The 20,841-nt window shown below is 42.0% G+C and overlaps 1 protein-coding gene across 4 annotated transcripts in view; it reads left to right on the top strand.

The window, feature by feature from the left end:
- Positions 1 to 3,259: 3,259 nt before the first annotated feature.
- CNTRL (centriolin) overlaps positions 3,260 to 20,841 on the top strand; it is a 38,487-nt gene continuing 20,905 nt past the window's right edge. Inside the window, exons 1-18 of one of the 4 annotated variants that reach the window (XM_087704759.1) lie at positions 3,260 to 3,381; positions 5,835 to 6,060; positions 6,543 to 6,667; positions 6,834 to 6,964; positions 7,454 to 7,595; positions 8,674 to 8,860; positions 9,953 to 10,146; positions 10,990 to 11,109; positions 12,442 to 12,664; positions 13,122 to 13,231; positions 13,793 to 13,987; positions 16,383 to 16,536; positions 16,690 to 16,910; positions 17,727 to 17,903; positions 18,226 to 18,348; positions 18,694 to 18,836; positions 19,640 to 19,847; positions 20,510 to 20,689. In XM_087704759.1, coding sequence (XP_087560885.1) covers positions 5,868 to 6,060; positions 6,543 to 6,667; positions 6,834 to 6,964; positions 7,454 to 7,595; positions 8,674 to 8,860; positions 9,953 to 10,146; positions 10,990 to 11,109; positions 12,442 to 12,664; positions 13,122 to 13,231; positions 13,793 to 13,987; positions 16,383 to 16,536; positions 16,690 to 16,910; positions 17,727 to 17,903; positions 18,226 to 18,348; positions 18,694 to 18,836; positions 19,640 to 19,847; positions 20,510 to 20,689 — 2,826 coding nt within the window. In that variant the 5' untranslated portion in view covers positions 3,260 to 3,381; positions 5,835 to 5,867. Of the gene's footprint in view, positions 3,387 to 5,675; positions 5,721 to 5,834; positions 6,061 to 6,542; positions 6,668 to 6,833; positions 6,965 to 7,453; positions 7,596 to 8,673; positions 8,861 to 9,952; positions 10,147 to 10,989; positions 11,110 to 12,441; positions 12,665 to 13,121; positions 13,232 to 13,792; positions 13,988 to 16,382; positions 16,537 to 16,689; positions 16,911 to 17,726; positions 17,904 to 18,225; positions 18,349 to 18,693; positions 18,837 to 19,639; positions 19,848 to 20,509; positions 20,690 to 20,841 lie in introns of those variants that run through there. The other 3 variants (XM_087704760.1, XM_087704761.1, XM_087704762.1) reach the window with 3 other exon arrangements.

Below are 20,841 nucleotides of genomic sequence, written 5' to 3'. Positions count from 1 at the left end.
GTTCTAAGAACCATTGCCAAGGCTAAATTATGCCAGGCAGAAATCTATAAAATCTGTAATTAATCAATAGCCACACAAAGCATTAAAAAGGGCCATTGAGGTTTTAACACTATGATTGACATCAGACCATCAAGAAGAATGTGCCAATCAAAGAACTTCCAAAGAAGCTAAGAAGAAAGAGTGTAAGAAAGAGCCTCCAAGACTGAAAGCAAACTACACTACCCTCCAGTACTGGTGTTCCCTACTCTCCTAATGAAAAGTCTACAAGAAAACCACTAAGCTCTGAGGCCTCTTTTCAACCAGGAGCCATAAACGTTCTCCTTTATTGCGATCTCTCAGTTTGAAAAAGTCTGGCTGGCACTGGCATTATTTCTAAGGGTGTGGGAGGGAGGTGATCCCAAAGGATTCCCTTGCGGTCTGAGTCTCACTGAGGGGGTCCTCAGGCACTGGAGGAGACTTCCAGCTGAGCACTGTTGTCTCTTCCAGTGTGATTCGCCCTCACTGCTGGCTCAGGGACTGAAAGGGTCCCCCATGGGCAACCCCAGAGAGGACTTCCAGTGTGAGTCTCCCACAGTGTCTGCTCAGGGCTTCAATGAGACAGGCAGTGGATTAACTCCCGGGCTCATTCAGCCTGAGTGTCACAGAGTGGAAGCTCAGGGACTGAAAGACCTCCATAAATAGGGGCATCACCCCCATCTCCAGTTGTGTTTGTATGTGGAATGCTTGTGTGGGCTCTAAGAACCACAGCCAATAGCCAAAATTATGTTACATCAGAAATTTTTGATACTTTTCAGGTAAGTTTGTCACACTATGACTGCTCTTTTTACCAATGATACTATGTAATGTTTCCTGTTTAAGAAAACCTTTGCTAAAGCAAGCCTTGACTTAGGATAAACTTTAGCAAGGCACAAAGATTTTTGTTGTTGTAAACATGTTGCAAACAGTACCTGCCAGGCTTCCTCATTTTCATGATACACTGACGAGTAAATGAAACCATCACTGTAAAGTAAATGAAACCATCTGTCTTACTGTTGATGTCTTCTTCTTCGTCAATTTGGATTCATGCCTTTGTGATTAAAAAAAAATCAATGTCACAAAATGTCCAACTCATGTTCAGAGACTAGAAAACTAATCAAGTAATTTTACAAAGGGGCTTTCATTTGCTTTATCCTACATGAAAGAAGGCATGGTAGAATGAAATGGAACGTTGTGCCCTTGAGAATACCTCAGGCCATAGGTTTGACTGTTCCTACCCTAAAGGTAAGGCCTCTAGTCCCAGCACTTTCTCTTACTCTCTAGGAACAGGAAACTCTCATGCCCTGATAATTTACCTTCCTGCAAGAAAGTAAGGTCAGCTCCTGGACTTGAAGTAGTTTTAGTTAAGTTTAACTATTAGTTACTTGAAGTAGCTAGTCCTGTTACAAGTTTTGCTTCTTGTAAGGACTTGAGCCTTGGCTAAATTTACCTCAGGCACAAAGAATTCACTGTATTCCCGAGGGCACAGTCAGCTCGAGGCAATTTTACTTTTAAAGCTAATTTTAACTCTTCCTACTCCCTTCAACGGGACATGGCTGAAATTACCTCAGGTTCCACCAGTCTTTAACTCTCAAGAACTTGAGCCTTGGCTAAAATTACCTCAGTTCTCAAGAATTGACTTTATTTGAAGAAAATAAGCTCAACTCCTGGACCTGAAATAATTTTAGTTAACTTTTGCTTTTAATTGACTTGAATTTGGTTTCTTTTAAGGAGTCTTGACTAAAATTTCCTCAGGTCCCAAGAGTTGACTTTACTCAAGAAAGCAAGAGCAACTCCAGGTGCTGAAGCAATTTTGCCTTTAAAGCTAATTGTAATGCTTGTTCACCTGTGGTAATTTAGCCCTTTTTAGCTGCACCTGGCTAAAATAACCTCAGCCTTATTCCTTGGAGTCAAATCAGCTCCCGAAGTAATTTTAATTTTATTTTCACCTTCACTTAATTGCAATTCATTTTTTAAAAAAAATCTGCAAGGAAATGGCTATTATCTCAGACTTTACTCTGAAGCTCATTTTAACTCTTATTCATCTATGGTGGTTCAGTCCTTTTAAAAGGTCATGGCTGAAATTACCTCAGGTTCCACCAAGCTTTTACTCTTAAGAACTTGAGCCTTGGCTAAAATTACCTCAGTTCTCAAGAGCTGACTTTATTTGAAGAAAATAAGCTCAATTCCTGGACCTGAAGTAATTTTAATTAACTTCTGCTTTTAGTTGACTTCAAGTAACTAGTCCTCTATGTGTTTGCTTTTTTTAAGGAACCTTGACTAAAATTATCTCAGGTCCCAAAAGTTGACTTTATTCCTGAGAGCAAGTCAGCTCCTGAGGCTATTTTACTGTTCAAATTCATTTTAATACTTATTCACACCTACAGAGGTTTGGTCCTTTTTTAAACATTTTTTACACAGGACATGGCTATTATCTCAGGTTCCACCAGCATTTAAAGAATTTGACTAGAATTACTTCAAGACACAGTCGTTTGCCTTATTCCCTGAGGGAAACCCCATTGGTAAGACTGAAATAACTATCTTTAGTGACCTGAGATATTGGAGTCCTTTAACAGTTTTTACCTCAAGCCGCCACTGGCGTTTTTACTCCTAAAAGTAAATTAAAATTACCACAGGTGCTATCCTTAATCCCAGAGCACAATATATTATTCATTAAAGAACTCCCCGCTCCCCTCCGTATCCTACAACCTATAAAAAGTCTCAGGCAGAATTACCTCAAAAGCTCAAAGGCCCTGCCCGGCCTCGAGCTCGAGGACTTGGCTGCGGAGGCGCCGGTGAACTAATAATAATATTATTATTATTAGCTTTCCGGCGCCCCGCAGCGTCGTCCCTTTCGAGGAACGAAGAGAGGCGGCGTCCGCTTCAGCCGCGAGCTCTCTAAATTTTACACACAGCTGAGGAGCCCGCCGACTTTTTAAATGCCCTCCCCCGCCCCTCGGGGCAGAGGAGAGGCCTCTCGGCCAATCCGAGCGGCGGGATGTTCAGAGCAGCCAATCGCAGCCGAGGAGGGCGGGCAGAAGGGCGCCCCCCCCGGAGGGCGCTCGGCGGGAAAGCGCGCGCGCTCGAGCTCCTGCGCACGCGCACACAGCGAGCGCGAGCGCGAGCGGGCTCTTTCTTTCCACACACGCACACACACATAGACCCCTCCCGGGGGCTCGGGCGGGAAAGCGCTCGAGCTCGTGCGCACGCGCACACAGGAGAGCGAGCGCGCGCGGGATCTTCTCCTCACATACGCACACAACCTCGCGTAAGGGGCCCGGCCGAGCTACCGCCGCGGTTGCCATGGAGACGGCGGGAAGCAACGCGAGGCGGCTCGCCACGGCCAGGTGGGCCGCGGCCACACAGGTGAGGTAAATTTTGGAGGCTGCTGCTGCCGCGACGCTGTATGTGGGTTGTGTGTATGTGTGAAGTGCGTAATGCTTTCTCCTCAAGGCTTCTCCCCCCCCCCGCCCCGTTTGAGGACCCTTTCACCCCGCCCGGGGAACCTTTTGGACTACAGATCCCATCCTCCAGCCTTCCTCTCCCCTTGTGTCCCATGAGGGGCCGGGAATAGGGTTTGGAGGCCCGGTTTTATTTTATTTTTTTGCACCGGTGCTTTTTAGGCTTGAGAGGAGGGTGAGTTGGGCTTATTCTGAGGGTGTATGTGATTTGGAGGCAAAAACTCAACACATTTCTTGACATAAATTCCGCGCTCGATATTGTGGTTGTAAGTCAAGGACTACCTGTACATCAAGACAGAAAAATTTGTTAAGAGCAAACTTGTCAACTAACAAACAATGGGTTAAAATGTATGAAACGTGAACATATATAGAATTTTTAAGGATGAATAAAGTGAGATGTTTACCGCTGTTATTCTATATAATAGATGAAAGGAATTGCAATGAACATTGAACAGCGAGGATTGCCATTTATAGACAATTAAGGGTAATCTAAGATATGGAAAATGGAGAGGGAACATGAAATACACCTACAATGGGAAACTATTGGGATTTAAAGACAGAATCACTAAGGGGGGGGAGGCATGTAAGGATGTATAATATATAAAGATGATGAGAATAGCTGGGAATTGTAACCAGGTCTACATCTCGGCCAAAATTAGGCTGAAGGGGGGGGTGGGGGTGTTAAAAGTACAATGACTAAATACGTATACTTTTTTGTTCTATTTTTTTAAAAAATGGCAGGAGAATATATGTTAAAATTAAATATGTACATTGAAAAGGAATTATAAATGCCATCAACATAAAATGGAGCTTGCTCAGAAGCTGAAATACCCCAAGTAAATGAGATGAAGAATGGGAAATAGAGGGGAGAAAGGGAAGAAGAGAGAGATAGGAGAGAGGTGAAGGGGGGAAGAGGAGGAGAGAAAGGAGGAGTGGAAAGAGGAGAGAGGAGAAGGAGAGAGGAAGGGGAAGTAGAGAAGGATGACAGAAGGAAGAAAGGAGGTAGGGAGGAGAGAGGGAGAAGGAAGTGATGTTTAAGGTACAAATATGGTGTATGGAGAGCAGAAGAGCCAATAATTGTTTTTGGGAGTTGATGGTAAGATGAAATGATGTAAACATTTAATAATACAATATGATGTTGGCTATGTAATAGTATACATGTGATTATATACAATAGAATACAATAGCAGAGTTGAAGGGACCTTGGAGGTCTTCTAGTCCAACCCCCTGCAGGAAACCCTATAACATTTCAGACAAATGGCTGTCCAATCTCTTCTTAAAGACTTCCAGTGTTGGATCATTCACAACTTCTGGAGGCAAATTCTGATTAACTGTTCTCCCTGTCAGGAAATTTCTCCTCAGTTCTAAGTTGCTTCTCTCCTTGGTTAGTTTCCACCCATTGCTTCTTGTTCTACCCTCCGGTGCCTTGGCGAATAGCTTGACTCCCTCTTCTTTGTGGCAGCCCCTGAGATATCGAAAGACTGCTATCATGTCTCCCCTAGTTCTTCTTTTCATTAAATTAGCCATGCCCAGATCCTGCAGCCGTTTGTCATGTTTTAGTCTCCAGCCCCCTAATCATCTTTGTTGCTCTTCCCTGCACTTTCTAGAGTCTCCACATCTTATATGTTATGAAAATGAAAAAATAAAAAACGTTATAACAAATAAAAAAGAAGAAACTTGTCAGTTGAAAACGAAAAGAGCAAGCAATGTGTTTTCCCTGATTTTAGTTTAAGCTAGTTTCCAGCAGTGACTGGCTCTTTTGTATACCAGTAGAAACATGCCCAAGGGAAAGAATATAGAAACCATCAAAGGCAGTTTTTTAAAAAAAATAACAATATAAATGTGAAAGTGTCCATCTAAGTAGAGAACAGATTATGCAGAAATAGCTATACGCCTTCCGAACACAAGCTCAAATCTTACTTTCAACTCTGGCTTTATCTTTTAAAAAGTAGGGTGTCACCTTGATACCTGCAATCTAGGCTTGTAATTGGAGACAGAACAGAAGCAAATTAGGGCAAGCACTGAAGGGATTTCTTGAGTGGATCCTGCTACGTTAGAACTGTAAAAGCTTTACAGTTTTTTAACTGTAACATCTGCTGAAGTGTTTAGGCGCTGAAGGGGAACCACAGCTTCCGGAAAAGAGGCAAGCAGTGAGAAAGCAAAGATGGAGCCGTAAAACTAGACTGCCTGGGGAACGTGTCTTCTAACTGATTTCCCTTATTATGAAAAGTTTGTGCAGGACAGGTTAATATTTTAGAGGGGACTTGGTTTAAAAGTTGCTGACTTCTCTGATTTTATGGTGAAGCATCTGCTAAATTGGTTATGCCGTTTGGAAAGCACAGGTCTCTTTTCTTTCAGCTTTTTGCCGTATGACACGCACAGGTCTGTGCGATGAGGAGAGGCCAGCCACAGAAAACATCCTTGGGGAAGCCACAGATGTCTCTGTCCCGCTCTCGGAGTCCAAAGTCTCCTGCAAGCATTCGTAGCAGGTCATCGTCTCCACTGGACACAGAAGGAATTCTGTTGACCCACCAGCCAGCTGGTCAAAGATATCAAGGAGAGGTTGATCGAGAAAGCGATACAGGTATCATAATAATCGGATGTCGGATTATATAAAGTGTTGCAGTTTTCCTTCAGGGACTTTGCTTAGGAGATCTAAATTGGCTCTTTTTTATTTTTTGTAAAATATACACTACAGAAAGTCCTCAATTTACAACTGTTCATTTAGTTGCAACAGCACATGTTTAAAATGATTTATGACCATTTTTCAGGCCAGTTCACACCATTTGAAGTGGGTGGAGTGGAAGGATGGTGCTTTTCTCCTGCTGGTCTTTTTCTATTTTGTATTGAATGTTTTATATTAAAGTTTTTGTATTGTGTGGCACCCAGAGTGTTAACGGAGTTGGCAGCTTGTTCGTTTAATACAGCATTTCCCAACCTCAGCCATTTTAAGAAGTGTGGACTTCAACTCCCAGAATTCACCTCTGTGGCTTTGATGATATTTAGCTTGTTCCGTGTTCTGTTTCTATATCACTTATTACCTCAAACTCCTTGCTGTTTTTTCAGATGGCAGTCCAGGTACCCGATACATAACAGAGACTCTTATTAAGAAGCTCACCAAGCAAGAGAATCTTTCACGCGTAACCGCTCTGAATCTTTCTCTTAGTAAAGATGGAGGGAAGAAATTTAAGGTATGTGTCTGGTTCTTTTACTTTAATAACCCTCAACCACAGGCAAATAAGAAATTATAGGAATTGTGTAAATAAACTTAATCTAAAGAAACACTTTCTAATGCTTTATAGTGTGCACTGCAGAACTGAATAGATGAACCGAACAGCATATTTTTATTCCTTTCAGTACATAGAAAATCTGGAGAAATGTAGTAAACTGGAAGTCCTAAATCTCAGCCATAATCTGATCGAAAAGATTGAAAAATTGGATAAACTTCTGAAGTTACTGGACCTCAATCTCTCTTTCAATAAAATAAGGTGAGCAAGAAAAAAGAGTGAATAGTTACAAAGCTTTTCTTGAGGTTTTTTTTAAAACCAGATAAGGTCGTTCCCATTTTTTAAACTTGCATCAGCCAGAAACTAACATGTTACAAAATGAAGAAGATAACCTTTCACATTCTTCTTAAACTCCCAATAAACCCTCTCGATTTCACTTTTCAGTATCTTAGCACTTTTGTGATAAAAGGATACAGGTACACAGAGGTAGTCTAAGAAGTACATGGAAAAATAAAACAAGCCAATGTATATCAGCAAACTTCCTGTAAGTTAAGATGCCCTTGTATTCTGGTAACTTCTTAGCTTTTTATTTAAGCTGAGGTGTTGTTAAGTTCTTCTAATCCTGGCCTGTGGAGTGGAAATTTTTTATCACAGTTCTTCTATTGTGTAAAAACTAACATGTTAAAAATCCAAACTGTTCCTCACCTTAACATGCCGGGTTGTCCACCCATCTCTCTTTTTTTTGTCCAGTAAAATAGAAGGCATTGAACATTTACACAGCCTTCAGAAGCTGAATCTGGCTGGGAATGAGATTGAACACCTCCCTATGTGGTTGGGGAAAAAACTCCAATCCCTTCGCATCCTGAATTTAAGAAAAAATAAAATCTCATCCGTAAGTTATTTTCCACCCTACAACAATGTTTATTATTAGAGGATTGGGTACCATTGTACCCATCATTGTGATTGTTTAAATCCTTCCCAACATATGACAATGTCTGAAAACAGTTCGGCTTCCTTGGAATACTAGCAATACCTTTATTGACTGTTAATAAAGAGCTGTGGTGGCACAGTGGTTAGAATGCAGTATTGCAGACTAACTCTGCCCATAGCCACAAGTTTGATGCTGACCAGCTCAAGGTTGACTCAGCCTTCCATCCTTTCAAAGTTTGGTAAAATGAGGACAGATTGTTGGGGGCAATGGGTTGACACTATAAAATGCTTAGGGAGAGCTGTAAAACATTGCAAAGTGGTATATAAGTTATTCTATTCTAATGTATGGGTGCAGGTATATAGTGTAAAGCACTATGAAGCAATATATAAGTCTAAGTGCTATTGCTATTGCCAAAGGAACCAACTTCCAGAGTCATGGGATAACCAGTTGCAGAATCCTATGACTGCAGAAAGTCACTATAAATATATCTTTTTGCTCTCTGTTGGAAAACAAGGACGGGGGGGATCACATAATTTGGAGTAAACATTCCCTAAAGCTAAAAAAAGAAAATGTACTCTCCCACACAAAGAAGCATTTTGTGGGTCCTTAAAATGCTCTTCATTGCCTTCTATTTTTGGCTCTATTGCTGTATATTTGTAAAGCTCTATGAAAGCACTATAGTAGAAAAAGCGGGTAATTTTTAAAGATTTCCCTTATTTAGAATTCAGCTCAGTTTCTCTTTGTGTAGCATTCACACAGACTTCTTTTCAGTAGTATCTATCCAATAGATATTTTAACTCCAGAAATTAACATGATGCATCATAATTGGTAGAACTTCTTCATGGTTACATCAATTTCTATTCAGTTTTATCATAAAAGAACCATTTAGCTTATCATTTCATGGACTGTTGCATTACTTATCTGTTGTAGAAAACTAATTTATGCCCCAGCGTCTTAATTCCTGCACCTTTTTATTATTTATTTATTCCCTGTATTTATTTGTTATTTAAATTATTAATTGTCTATTATTTCCTTTCAGCTCCACGAAGTAGCCAAACTGAAGCCTCTTAAAGATTTGACTTCTCTGTTCCTGGCAGACAATCCGGTGGTAAACCTACCTCACTACCGTCTCTATACCATCTTCCATCTGAGGTCATTGGAAGATCTTGAGGGCCAGCCGGTGACGAATTGTGACAGGGAAGAAGCCCTTGAAAGATTTAATTTAGGTACGTAAGTGCCAGTTCGAACCATCATTATGCATTCAGATACCTTCATATGTGTGTGTGTGTGTGTGTATATATATATATGTGTGTGTGTATGTATGTATGTATATGTGTGTGTCTGTGTGCATATATACACACATACATACATATATATATATATATATATATATATATATATATATATATATATACACACATACATACATACATACATACACACACACACCTTTATTTATTTATTTATCAGCACAAATGCAACATATGTATGTATGTATGCATGCATGCATGCACGCACACATACATACATACCTACATACCTACATATATATAGCATGAGGCAAAAATCCCCTTATGTAGAAACATTTAGGACTGTAACTGAAAATGAACTGTTCCAATTTTTTTTAAGCTGTGGTCATACGTTTATACAGAAAAGGGTTGTTTGTGGCAAGTTGGATGGTAACCCACATTTTATGTTCATATGGCAGGGTGGATTTGATTTAAATCAACTCAATTTAAATCATGATTTAAATCACTAGTAAAAAGGCTTGATTTAAATCAACTTGATCAATCAACTGTCATCTCTGTCCTGCAGCAGCTCCTCCTCTGACCCGCTGTTGACTTGTGACACTCCCAATATTGCAGAATATACAGCCTCATGCCACATAACTAAGCTCCATTTGATGCTGAGGAAACTAAATTATTAATGTATTTTAAATAGAAAACTATCTTTAGATAGATGGTTTTTTTTTTACTCCAAAAGCATTTTATTTAAATAAATTTGATTTTTTAAAATCCGATTTAAATTTTAAAAAATTTGATTTTTTTTTATTTAAAAAAATCATCAATTTTTAATCCACCCTGCCACATGGTCTATCTGAGACACAATAACTTGTCACTAAATAACCTCACACTGTGTAACAGGCTTCTCTCAGCAATGTCTTTGGCACCATCCCTCCTCCTTGTTTTTCTCCCTCCTTTATAAATGAACATTCGGTTAGGTCTGCCAATCCAATTTGCCTTCCTTATTTATTTGCTTTCCTGCCACAAAGACTATGGACGTGACTTTTTTTCCCCGGGCCTGCTTGTCCTTTGCAGAAGAGGTAGAACACCTAGAACGTGACCTGGAACAGATGACCAAGGAGATAGAATGCTTGCAGAACAGGCAGTCTGTCCTGCTAGAGCAGGTCAAGCAACAAGAGGAGCAGAACAAATCCTTAAAACAGAAGCAAGAGCAGCAGAAACAGAGCCATAAAGACCTGGAGAGCGAACTGGAAACCAAAAATGAGTTGGTAAAGCAATAGATTGGATGTTAGGTGATCATAGATCCTATTCTAGGCAACCATAGATCTGATGTAAAAAAAATGTTGAGACTCTGGAAAGAGTGCAGAGAAGAGCAACAAAGAGGATTAGGGGACTGGAGACTAAAACATATGACGAACGGCTGCAGGAACTGGGCATGGCTAGTTTAATGAAAAGAAGAACTAGGGGAGACATGATAGCAGTGTTCCAATATCTCAGGGGTTGCCACAAAGAAGAGGGAGTCAAGCTATTCCCCAAAGCACCTGAGGGCAGGACAAGAAGCAATGGGTGGAAACTAATCAAGGAGAGAAGCAACTTAGAACTAAGGAGAAATTTCCTGACAGTTAGATCAATTAATTAGTGGAACAACTTGCCTCCAGAAGTTGTGAATGCCCCAACACTAGAAGTTTTTAAGAAGATTGGATAGCCATTTGTCTGAAATGTTATAGGGTTTCTTGCCTGAGCAGGGGGCTGGACTAGAAGACCTCCAAGGTCCCTTCCAACTCTTTTATTCTGTTCTATTCTAAACTGGAATGTTTGAAATTTATCCTTTAGGTACAAAAAGACTAGAGGGCTCTGTGTGCCATAGTTTCACCATCACGGCGCTAAGCCATCATGTGATCTGTCTGGTTTTGGCTTTGCCTTTTCTGTGAACAAACCAATTATAGATTGTACAGCACACCATGGATCTAAACCATAACCTTACACGATGCATAAACCAGTTTGTCCCGTAATCCACTCTCACTATTGTGATGTGACCTTGACTTACTGCTCGTATGTATCCACATATTCCTGAAACTGACCTTGCTTTACCCTCCTGCATTTTCCATCAGCTGAAGCAAAAAAACGTGGAACTGACTCGAGCTTGTCAGAAGCAGTATGAGCTGGAACAAGAATTGGCTTTCTATAAAATCGATGCCAAATTCGAGCCGTGGGGCTATTATCCAGTGGAGGTAATTCTTGGAAAAGGGTGGGGTGTTCTGATTTTTGGCAGTCTAAAATTTTGGCTAACAAAGGATCCCAGTTTCTGGTAGCTCCCGTTCTTAGTGGGATGACCAGAGAAGAAGGGCTTAAACACATTAAGTATGTGCTGAGATTATTGGATTAGTTCTTCCTCTGATGATGATGGCGGCACTGATGATGTTAGGAGCCAAGGTGGCGCAGTGGTTAAATGCAGCACTGCAGGCTACTGCTAGATCAGCAGGTCAGCGGTTCAAATCTCACCGGCTCAGGGTTGACTCAGCCTTCCATCCTTCCGAGGTGGGTAAAATGAGGACCCAGATTGTTGGGGGCAATATGCTGACTCTCTGTAAACCGCTTAGAGAGGCCTGAAAGGCCTATGAAGCGGTATATAAGTCTACTGCTATTGCTATTGCTATTGATGTTACCTAGTTGGGTAATGCAATTGCAAGAAAACGAAGAAGCTCAGAGAGCATCAAGAACTCCATACTTCTTCCTCTCGCTCACTGCGGCCTTACGGAAGGAGTACTGAAAAGAGTCATTTTTGGAACTGGACCGAGTTTTCATGGGACTCTCTGCGCGTCCAAACTATGCAGCCTCAATACCCTCAACCTTGCAGGGTATCTTTTCATCCTGGGAGAGAGTGGGAGGGTAACACTTACTTATAAGGCTCAGTGTAGTTAAAGCCTCTAAGATGGACTTGCTTGACTCCTGATGTGCATGTTCAAACCCCCACGTGCTAAGAATGGGCCATGTAGTCAGGAGGTCAAACATATAATTATCAAAGCTGGGGAAGACCACCTCTTAGATGTTATTACTTACGTCCCTCACCTGCACAAATTACTGTGTTTCCCTGAAAATAAGACAGGGTCTTATTTTCTTTTGGAACCCCCCCCCCCCTGAATTAAGCACTTGGCTTTATTTTCTGGAAAGTCTTATTATTTTTGAGGTGCAGGAGGCGGCGAGCGTGATCATCTCGTGGCTGTTGCTGTGTTGCAATATTTTCCTGGAGGGCTTATTTTTTGGGGCGGGCTTATTTTAGCACATGCGCTCAAAAGCCCAATTGGGCTTATTATCTGGGGAGGTCTTATTTTCAGGGAAACAGTGTAGTATATGAGAATTCCCTGAGGAAGATAAAATCCGCGAAAGCGTCAGATGACTTGTCAAACGTTTTTAGTTATTTGTTTAATTGAATTAAGAATATAGTAGAAAGATCTATTGGTTAAATCAAAGGTGAAATAAACTATCCAAAACATCTCATGGTTCAGATTGCTGGCTTTGCAACCTAACATCCCTGGACTCCTGCATTATTTCTCCTGTTTTAGGATGTTGAATTTGACAACACACCGGGTGAAAGTCCTTACATTGGCAAGGCCAGGTACAAAAGGAACATGTTTGCTATGGAAGGTTACATCCCGAGAAAGGCTCAGCAGATGCAGATGGGAAACCTGGAGAAGGAGGAACATCAAGAAGCCCAGCAGCTTAAACAGAATCTTCTCCAGTCGCTCGATGAACAGCTTGAGGAGAAAGAGAGGAAGATTAAAGAAGGTATTAACAGCTTTCCTTGTCCTACCTTGAAATCACACGCAGCGAGCTTACGCCTCTGTGCATTGGGGTGACCTCTCAGGAACGTTTGATTGATGTTGATCTATCAATAAATGAATCGAGTCCCTTGCGATTAAGATGACCTGAAATAGACAGCTCTTCATCTCACAGGTTTAGCCAGCATGGTAGATTCCAGTAAGCTGCACTGAAATAGCTTCAGATTTAAAGTCAAATGATGTGGCTCTTTGGATCTTTTTCTTTTCTTTTTTTTAAACCCTTCTCTGATCCTCAGCAGCCTCTCCAACCCCATGTGTGAAAGAAAAGGGACTTTAAAAGCTTTGGCAGCAATTATTATTTAAACATTAAATGGTTTGCTTTTCTAACAGGAGAGATATGCCTTTCACATCGCCGGCTTCTAATCCATTTCAACCGAATCTTAATTTTTCATTTTTTTTTTCAGCCCAGGAAGAATTGGCCACGTTGCACAACAAAGTCACCAAGGCAGAGCAACAGGTCTTAAAAGTCACCGAGGAGCTTAAACAAATCGAGGATGCAGTCTCCCAGAAAAAGGTATGGGCAAATGAGTGTGACAGCCAGACTAGCTATGCTCATCCAGTGTGCTGAGCCATATTTCTGCTTTGCCATTCATGTGTTGCGTTGAACCCAATACACCAAAGATTTTTAAAAAATGGTTTCATGCGAGATATAAGCTATTAGTCTTTTTGTGCCTAAAGGATAGAATTTCAAACATGGCAGTTTAAGGCTCTTAAACTGGGGAAGTGAGGACATGATGAGCAAAACATTAAAACCACCCTTCATCTAGAATGGGAAAAATAGCACAGACTTGGCATTTTATCTTCCATTTTTGTCATTTATAGCAATGTTGCTGAGCATCAAAAGACAGGAGACTGACCCAGAAACCCCCTGAAAGCTACAGTCCTGTGCACTTATATTTGGAATTAATTTCCATTAATTCAAGGAAGGTTGACATCTAAGCAGGAGTGGGAACCCCAATTTCTGAATTGAAATACATTCCAAGTTTTTGTACCTAAGCTTCTAGCTTGAGGATCTTTCATGTGCTCCTCCTTTCCCAGGTTTCTTTGGTTATACTCTCTGCATTTTCAACTCCAGGTATCTGAAGTAGAAAAGGACTGTTTTCGGCAGCAGCTGAGCAACAAGATACGATTCGTTCATCAGTTACAAGAGGAGGCTCTGGAACTAGAGAGACAGATGCAGAAACAACGGCAAGAAATGGCAGAAAAGGAAAAGGAAGTAGAAGGCTTGCAAAGTTTCCTGGATTCTCTGGATCCTAAAGATCCCAGACATGTAAGTGTGGACATATCTTCCCATTTTAAAACGGGTTGCTTTCTTTTTTAACTAGGATCTGTTCTGTCAAAGAAACTCAACTCAGCTTTGAGTTTTTGCCAGCTACGTCAGTCCGATACCTCTGTTTATTCCAATTGGTCTGCAGGAAGTTTGGATGCGGTTTGACTTACCCAGAGTTCCCTTAGCAAAGCCAACTTTTTTCATTAATTCAAATTCTGCACTTTTTCTAGAGTCTCAACATCTTTTTTATAGTGTGGTGACCAAAACTGGATGCAGGATTCTAGGTGTGGTCTTACTAAGGGTTTATAGAGTGGTATCAGTACCTCACTTGATCTTGATTGTATCCCTCGGTTAATGCAATTTAGGATTGCATTGGCTTATTTGGCTGATACCGCACACTGCTGGCTCCTATTTAGCTGGTTGTCCACTAAGACTCCAAGATCCCTCTCGCAGTCACTGCTATTAAGCCTGGTTTCACCCAGTTTATATGTGTATTTTTGGTTTCTCTTACCTCACTTTTCTCTACATTGAATTTCATTTTGTTAGATAGGGCCCAGTGTTCAAGTCTGTGTTTTTCAATGTTTCCAGTTTTCAATGCCGTGGGGGTGAATACTTCTTGCCCCAAAGTAATTTTTGTGCGCCAGGCCACAAAGCTCACAACAGAAAACCCTGTCAAGTTTGCAGCCTTCCAAAACCGACATCTCTCTCCCCCCTCCCCCCCCTTGCTTTTGAAACAAAAGAAAGCTGTTTCCTCTCCCGGAGAGCAGAAGTGCCTACTGCCACTCCTAAAGCCGATTGGCTGCCGAGGGCAGCTTCCTGTGTTGTGATTTAAAGCAAACAGGGCAGAGCCCGATTCGCCAAGACAAGCAGGGATTGGCACACACATTCCCGCTGTTCAAGCGTCATAAAGAATCTCGCACTGTCTCTGGAGCTGGCTTCTTTCAAAACCACTTCCTCGCCCGAGTTGCAACTGTCAAACAGAGGACGATGCGATACGCCAGACGAGAAGGGAGGTTAGGGGAACTGCGTCCAGATTAGGCAACTCCTTCCGTTGCTGCATTTTTCTCCCCACAATGAATTTCACATGCTGAGCGGGGAGGGGAAAAGAAAGGCGAGACAAAGAAAGCAGTGTAAGTCCTCTCTCCACCCCACCCCATCAAAAGACTCTGGGGGCAGCTCAGCAGCCGCAGGGACCTTGGAGGGGTGTCGACAGCATTCAGCGGTAGATAGGCTGTAGAAAAAAGGAAGAAGGATCTTGTGTGATTGTGGGTGTGTCAACAATGGCCGAGAAGCTTGGTGAGTGTGCGATCGTGCTCACGCGAAACATGCTTTGACCTTTTTTTTTGCATTGCTTCAGGGAATCTGGAAGAGTATATCTGGAAATTGTTGCATTATTGAAATCGGAGTCATTACTGTTTTGCATTTTAAAAATAATTGCTGGATGTTCCAGTTGTGTAAAGGGACCGTTTGACTAAGCATTGAGATTCCTCGTTGGGTTGTTTTTTTTTAACCGTTGCTGTTGTTTTGGAAGTTGACAGTCCAAACAATCGTATATTTTTTTCTTTTTTGCTATTGATATAGAAATAGCCAAATGCAAGATAGCGATAGAAATTGGTATTCTGGAACCCCAGTTTGAGGGAATCAAGCATGCAAAATCTACCTACAAACTATTTGCAAATGGAGTACTGTAATAAAAACTGGGATCAGGGCTGTTTAAGTGGACTGCACTGTCAGGAGATGTGGTTATATGGGAAAAGCCCATAATTCAGGTTAGAATGGGTGCTGTGACCTTTAAAAAAAAACAACCCAGTTACTGCATATAATACTTAGGTTAGCTGTTGAAGGAATTTGGTTTTTGTTTTCCTGCGTTGCTTTGAACTGTCATAAAACATAGAATAATAGAGTTGGAAGCAACCTCAGAGGTCTTCTAGTCCAACCTCCTGCTCAAGGAGGAAACCCTACATCATTCCAGACAAATGGCCATCCAGTCTCTTCTTGAAAGCCTCCAGTGATGGAGCATCCACAACCTCTGGAGGCAAGCCGTTCCACTGATTAATTGTTCTCACTGTCAGAAAATGTCTCCTTTGTCCTAGGTTGCTACCCTCCTAGATGAGTTTCCATCCATTGCTTCTTGTCCTGCCCTCAGGTGCTTTGGAGAATAGATTGATCCCCTTTTCTCTGTGGCAGCCCCTCAAATAATGGAACACTGCTATCGTGTCACACTTAGTCTTTCTTTTCCTTAAACTAGACATACCCAATTCCTGCAACCGTTCTTCATATGTTTTAGCCCCCCAGCCCCCAAAACATCTTTGTTGCTCTTCTCTGGACTCTTTCCAGAGCCTCAACATCTGTACTTCTTGCAGTGTCTCAACATATTATGTCCATTTGTCACTAGGCTCATATGAAGGCCCAGAAAGCAAGCAAAGAGCAGCAACTTGACATGATGAGGAGACATTATAAGCAACTGGAAAGCCGCCTGGATAACGTGCTGTCCAGGATCGCAAATGAAACTGAAGAAATCCGGGATTTGGAGCAACAGCTCACCGATGGTAATCACCTCCTTTGCAATCCCTTTTTCTGCCCCAAACCTTTATGGCAAACTGGCCATGAGTGGGGGTGCTGGCATTTAAAGCATCCGTAAAGGTTTTGTTGCAGGAAACATCTCAGGTAGCTTGGGAATTGTCATCAATGTCTGTTCGCAGGCCAGATTGCTGCCAATGAAGCCCTGAAGAAAGACCTGGAAGAAGTCATCCTAGGATTACAGGAATACCTCCAGAACGTTAAGAGTCAGACGAAGCAAGCTGCCGATGAGTGCAAAGATCTGCGGAAAGAGAAGGAAGCTTTGCTGAAAAAGCTGGCAGAGGTAGAGGAAGAGAGGAACCAGCTGGAAATAGTTGCCATCGATGCCGAAAACCTGAGAAAAGTGAGTTATGAAGACAACTGTCTTTATAACCTTGCCATTACACCAGATAAGGATAGTATTTGTAGCTCAGGATTGAAGTGAGGACTTCTTGGTGCTCTCTAGCCTAGCACCGATGATGTGTTGTGGCCCGCCAGCGGCCAGCAGAGCTGGCAGCAGATTCGGACAGTGAGGAGGTTGGGGAGAAACCTGGGTCAGTCCTGGAGTCTGGAGAAGGCTCTGGTGAGGGCTCTGTGTCGGAGGCAGAGAGGGGGTCAGGGCCGTATGCCAGTTATCAGCTGCCTTCAGAGTCAGACAGCAGTGAGGCAGAAGAACAGCTGGAGCCTGTTCCCAGTGTGCGCATGCACAGAGTTGTCAGACGAAGGGAACAGCTAAAGAACAGGGGTCAACTTGGGAATAAGGCCACAGGGGGATGATGAATGGCCCCTCCCAGAGGAAATCAAAGAGGAGCGAAAGGGGATGGGAGTTTGCAGGAGACAATTAGTTTGCTTAATTGGTTCATAACTCTTCGAGACATGGGCCTGGCAGCTCTCCAAGACTGATAAAGGTCTGTGACTATAAATCTTTGAAAGACTTTGCTGGATTGAATGAGCTGAATTCACAGTCAATTAATAAAAGTAGTTTTTGTCGGGACCAGGAGTTTGCTTCATGCCCTTGGGCAGCCTAGGTCAGAACATGATGTTACCTAATTTGAGCAGCGAAATGCGTGCAAGGAAATAAGCTCAGAGAGCAGCAAGGAAATCGTGCCCATCAGATCTGCATTATGCAATATTGCGGATAGGTTGACAGGAAGAATCCAAAAGGTACCTTTGATTTCAGGAAACTGAAAACCTGGAACAGGCTCTCCAACAGCAGCGTGAACTCAACGAGGCCTTGCAGCAAGCCCAAGGCGAGATCAGTGCTTATGAGGCTGAGCTGGAAGCCGAGCTGAAGGCTCGAGACACTGAAGCCAGCCAGCAGAAGGAAGAGCTGGAGAAGTTAAAGCAGTTTATCCAGGTAGGCAAACATATATCGAAATAAAGGTCACCTTGTGGTCTGAAATGAAAGCTAGTATCTCTCCAGCTTTAGAATCGTCACTGGGACCTCCCCAAGAAGTGACATTTTAAGATGTCAAATATGTTCTGGACAGATTTATTTCAATCAAGGCATTCTCAAATTCCAGCCTGATGGAGGTTGAGAAATGGGAACTTCATCTTCAGGGCCTTCAGAATAAAAATGTAAAATAATATTCAGTAGCTAAATTTGGGGGACAGGTTGCTTCAGTTTTCTTTGAAAGATTTGCTTTCTACCTCATTTTCTTTCTGATTGGGGGTTACAGGTGGAACAGTCTCAGCTTGGCAAGGAGAGGCAGGCCCTGGAGAATGCCTTGTCCAAAGCACAATTGTGTGAAGAGAGGGAACAGGAGAACAATCAGCTCCTCTCCCAGCTCAAACTGCTGCAGGTAGAGTATTTTTTTCTCCCAATTGTGTTCGTAGCTCTCCTTCAAAGAATTAATATTAGCCTGATGAATGTTCAGTGAAAACCAGTTGTGTGTCTGTCTTTTCTTGTCATTCAGGTCTGTTAAAAATTAACACAACCTTTATGCTAGAGAAATTATTATTGGTTGTAATAACAATGAAGCAGTTGAATGACAAAAAAAAAGTTTGCAAATGTGCAGCCCTATTAATGTTCTGATGAGACATCTGTAGGTTTTATTCTACGACCGAAATGAAAATAAATAAATTCCAACTTTGTAATGGTGCATGGTGATCTTTCAAACCTCTCTCTATCTCTATCTATCTATCAGAAAGACAACCACCTCTTGAGGCAACAGCTGAAAAACACGCAGGAGCAACTGAATCACACAGCCGATAGCTTAATTCATCCCGAGGAAGTCTCAGCTCGTGTGAATGAACTCAAACAAAAGTTGCGGACTGGGGCCGAAATCAGGTGTGATAAAATCAGAAGAGTCCTAAGTTCATGGGTATCAGGCCTGCCCCAGTCTGATCCCTTAGGGAAGGAAAACCCTCAACTCCATGTAGTTGAAGTGAAAAGTATTTTTACTAAAAGATGCTTGTTGCAGTAAAGTCAGGCAGAATCTGATTTTCCCACACATCAGTACAAACTATTTCCTTCAGTCCCATCCCTTCCCTCGTGACCAGTCCAAATCCAGCCAATGCGATGCTGTCGGGGTGTTTTGGGAACACTAAGGTGTTTGGGCTGGTAATTTTCCACACTCAGGGCAAACGGCCTTGAAGATGCCTTGACACGAACTGGTTCCATGTTGATCTTTTTTTCTTCAGCTGTCATCCCCCTTCCCCAATTCCCACACAACAATGCATACCAATGCATACAGTTTTGTTGCCCATTTGTCGTCCCCCATCCTTCCCCCCTAGTCCTTTGATGGTAGGATGCCAGTGTGGCACGAAGCTGAAGATGATGGATCTGACAATGGGAATGGGAGATTCATCTAGAAAGGCTTGGGAAGTTCGAGTCCTAGCCAGCCCAATGAAGCTTCTAGTGCGCTTACACATGAGGAGAGGGATTTTGCTTTTAAATATTTAGGATGTTTAAAATTAATGAAGGGTTTTTCCTGGGGAATCACGTCTCACCAAACTTTAGAAATGTGTCGGGTTCTCCTTTTTGCCTTCTACTTCTTCTTTATCCTCACTTTCCCTGATAGGAAGCTCTTTATTTATTTTAATTTATTGTTTAAATCTCTCTCTATATTTTTTTTGCTGCTTCTACAACAGGTGCCATAACTCGAAGGACGTATTAGGGAAGAGCCTTGCGGAGCTGCAGAAACAGTTTGCTGAGATCTTAGCTCGTTCCCAGCAAGAAAATGAATTGGCCCAGGCCAGAGAAAGAGCGCTCCAGAAAGAGGTGGCTACTCAGCGGGCTGAGCTGGAAGAAGCCCAAGAAAAGTATAAACTAGCCTGCAACAGAGCTGCAGAAATCAAAGTAAGTGGGGGGGGGGGGGGAGGCAAATTATAACCAGTGGGAGGAAAGGTCACTCAGCATTTTGTCAGAAATCTTTTTATAAATAATATGTTGTTTACATGGGGCACTTTTTCCTCAATTCTGCAACTAGTATTCTGCGGAAAATCTTTGGCTTGATCCTTAATCCTTACCTGCGTCTAATTAAACAGAACTCTGTCTCATTATATTTCTCATTATATTTGGCTGCTTTCCTATTCCCTTGCTCTTTAACTACAATTATGAAGACTTTAAGGCAACGGGCCCCAACCCTAAGGGTTGAGACCTTAAGGGTATTGCTGAAGATCAGAGCTCCTCTATAAAAACAGCTGTTGAGTTATAATAAAAAATGACTATTAAAATTATTAATACAGCAGGAAAAATTGTAAGTAAGTGGGAAGGAACGGGGATGATACATTTCATTTCATGTTTGTTTTAGTAAAATAAGATTTCCTTCCCACTTTTTCTCATTCCCACTTTTTAAACTAAAAAAAAATTCCTGCCTTCTTTTTTTGCATCGCTGGGCGTGCCTGATATTGACAAGAAACACTTTATTAATACTGTTCACTGACTTCCCTTTGTTACTTGTATTTATCTAGATCCAATCCTTAGTATCACTCGCCCTTTTACTTCCTGCCTTTATCTAGATTAAATCCGAGAGGAGGCAGAACGAGGCTCGTGTTCAGCAGTTAGAGGGTGAAATCCAGCATCTCGTTGAAAAGCTGAAGAGCATGGAGGAGATTCAGGGCCTCACCGATCAACAGCTTCAAGAAGCTGATGAGGAGAAAGAACAAATCCTTGCTGAGCTGGAAGACTTGGAGAATCAGGTGGGGGTATCTCCTCTTGAAGGTCTACAAAAATATCTAGCTGTTGATTTGTTTTTTAGTGTGGATGCATTCAGTTGGAAAGATAGGATAGGATAGGATAGAGAAAAGAATAGAGAATGGAATAGAAAATAGAATAGGAATAGAAATGGAAA

The sequence above is a fragment of the Thamnophis sirtalis genome, unplaced genomic scaffold, assembly GCF_051295495.1.
Source record: "Thamnophis sirtalis isolate CommonGarterSnake01/CBP01778 unplaced genomic scaffold, rThaSir2_p1.2 scaffold_2, whole genome shotgun sequence".
Taxonomy (NCBI): Eukaryota; Metazoa; Chordata; class Lepidosauria; order Squamata; family Natricidae; genus Thamnophis; species Thamnophis sirtalis.
This window is presented reverse-complemented; position numbering and strand designations above follow the sequence as displayed.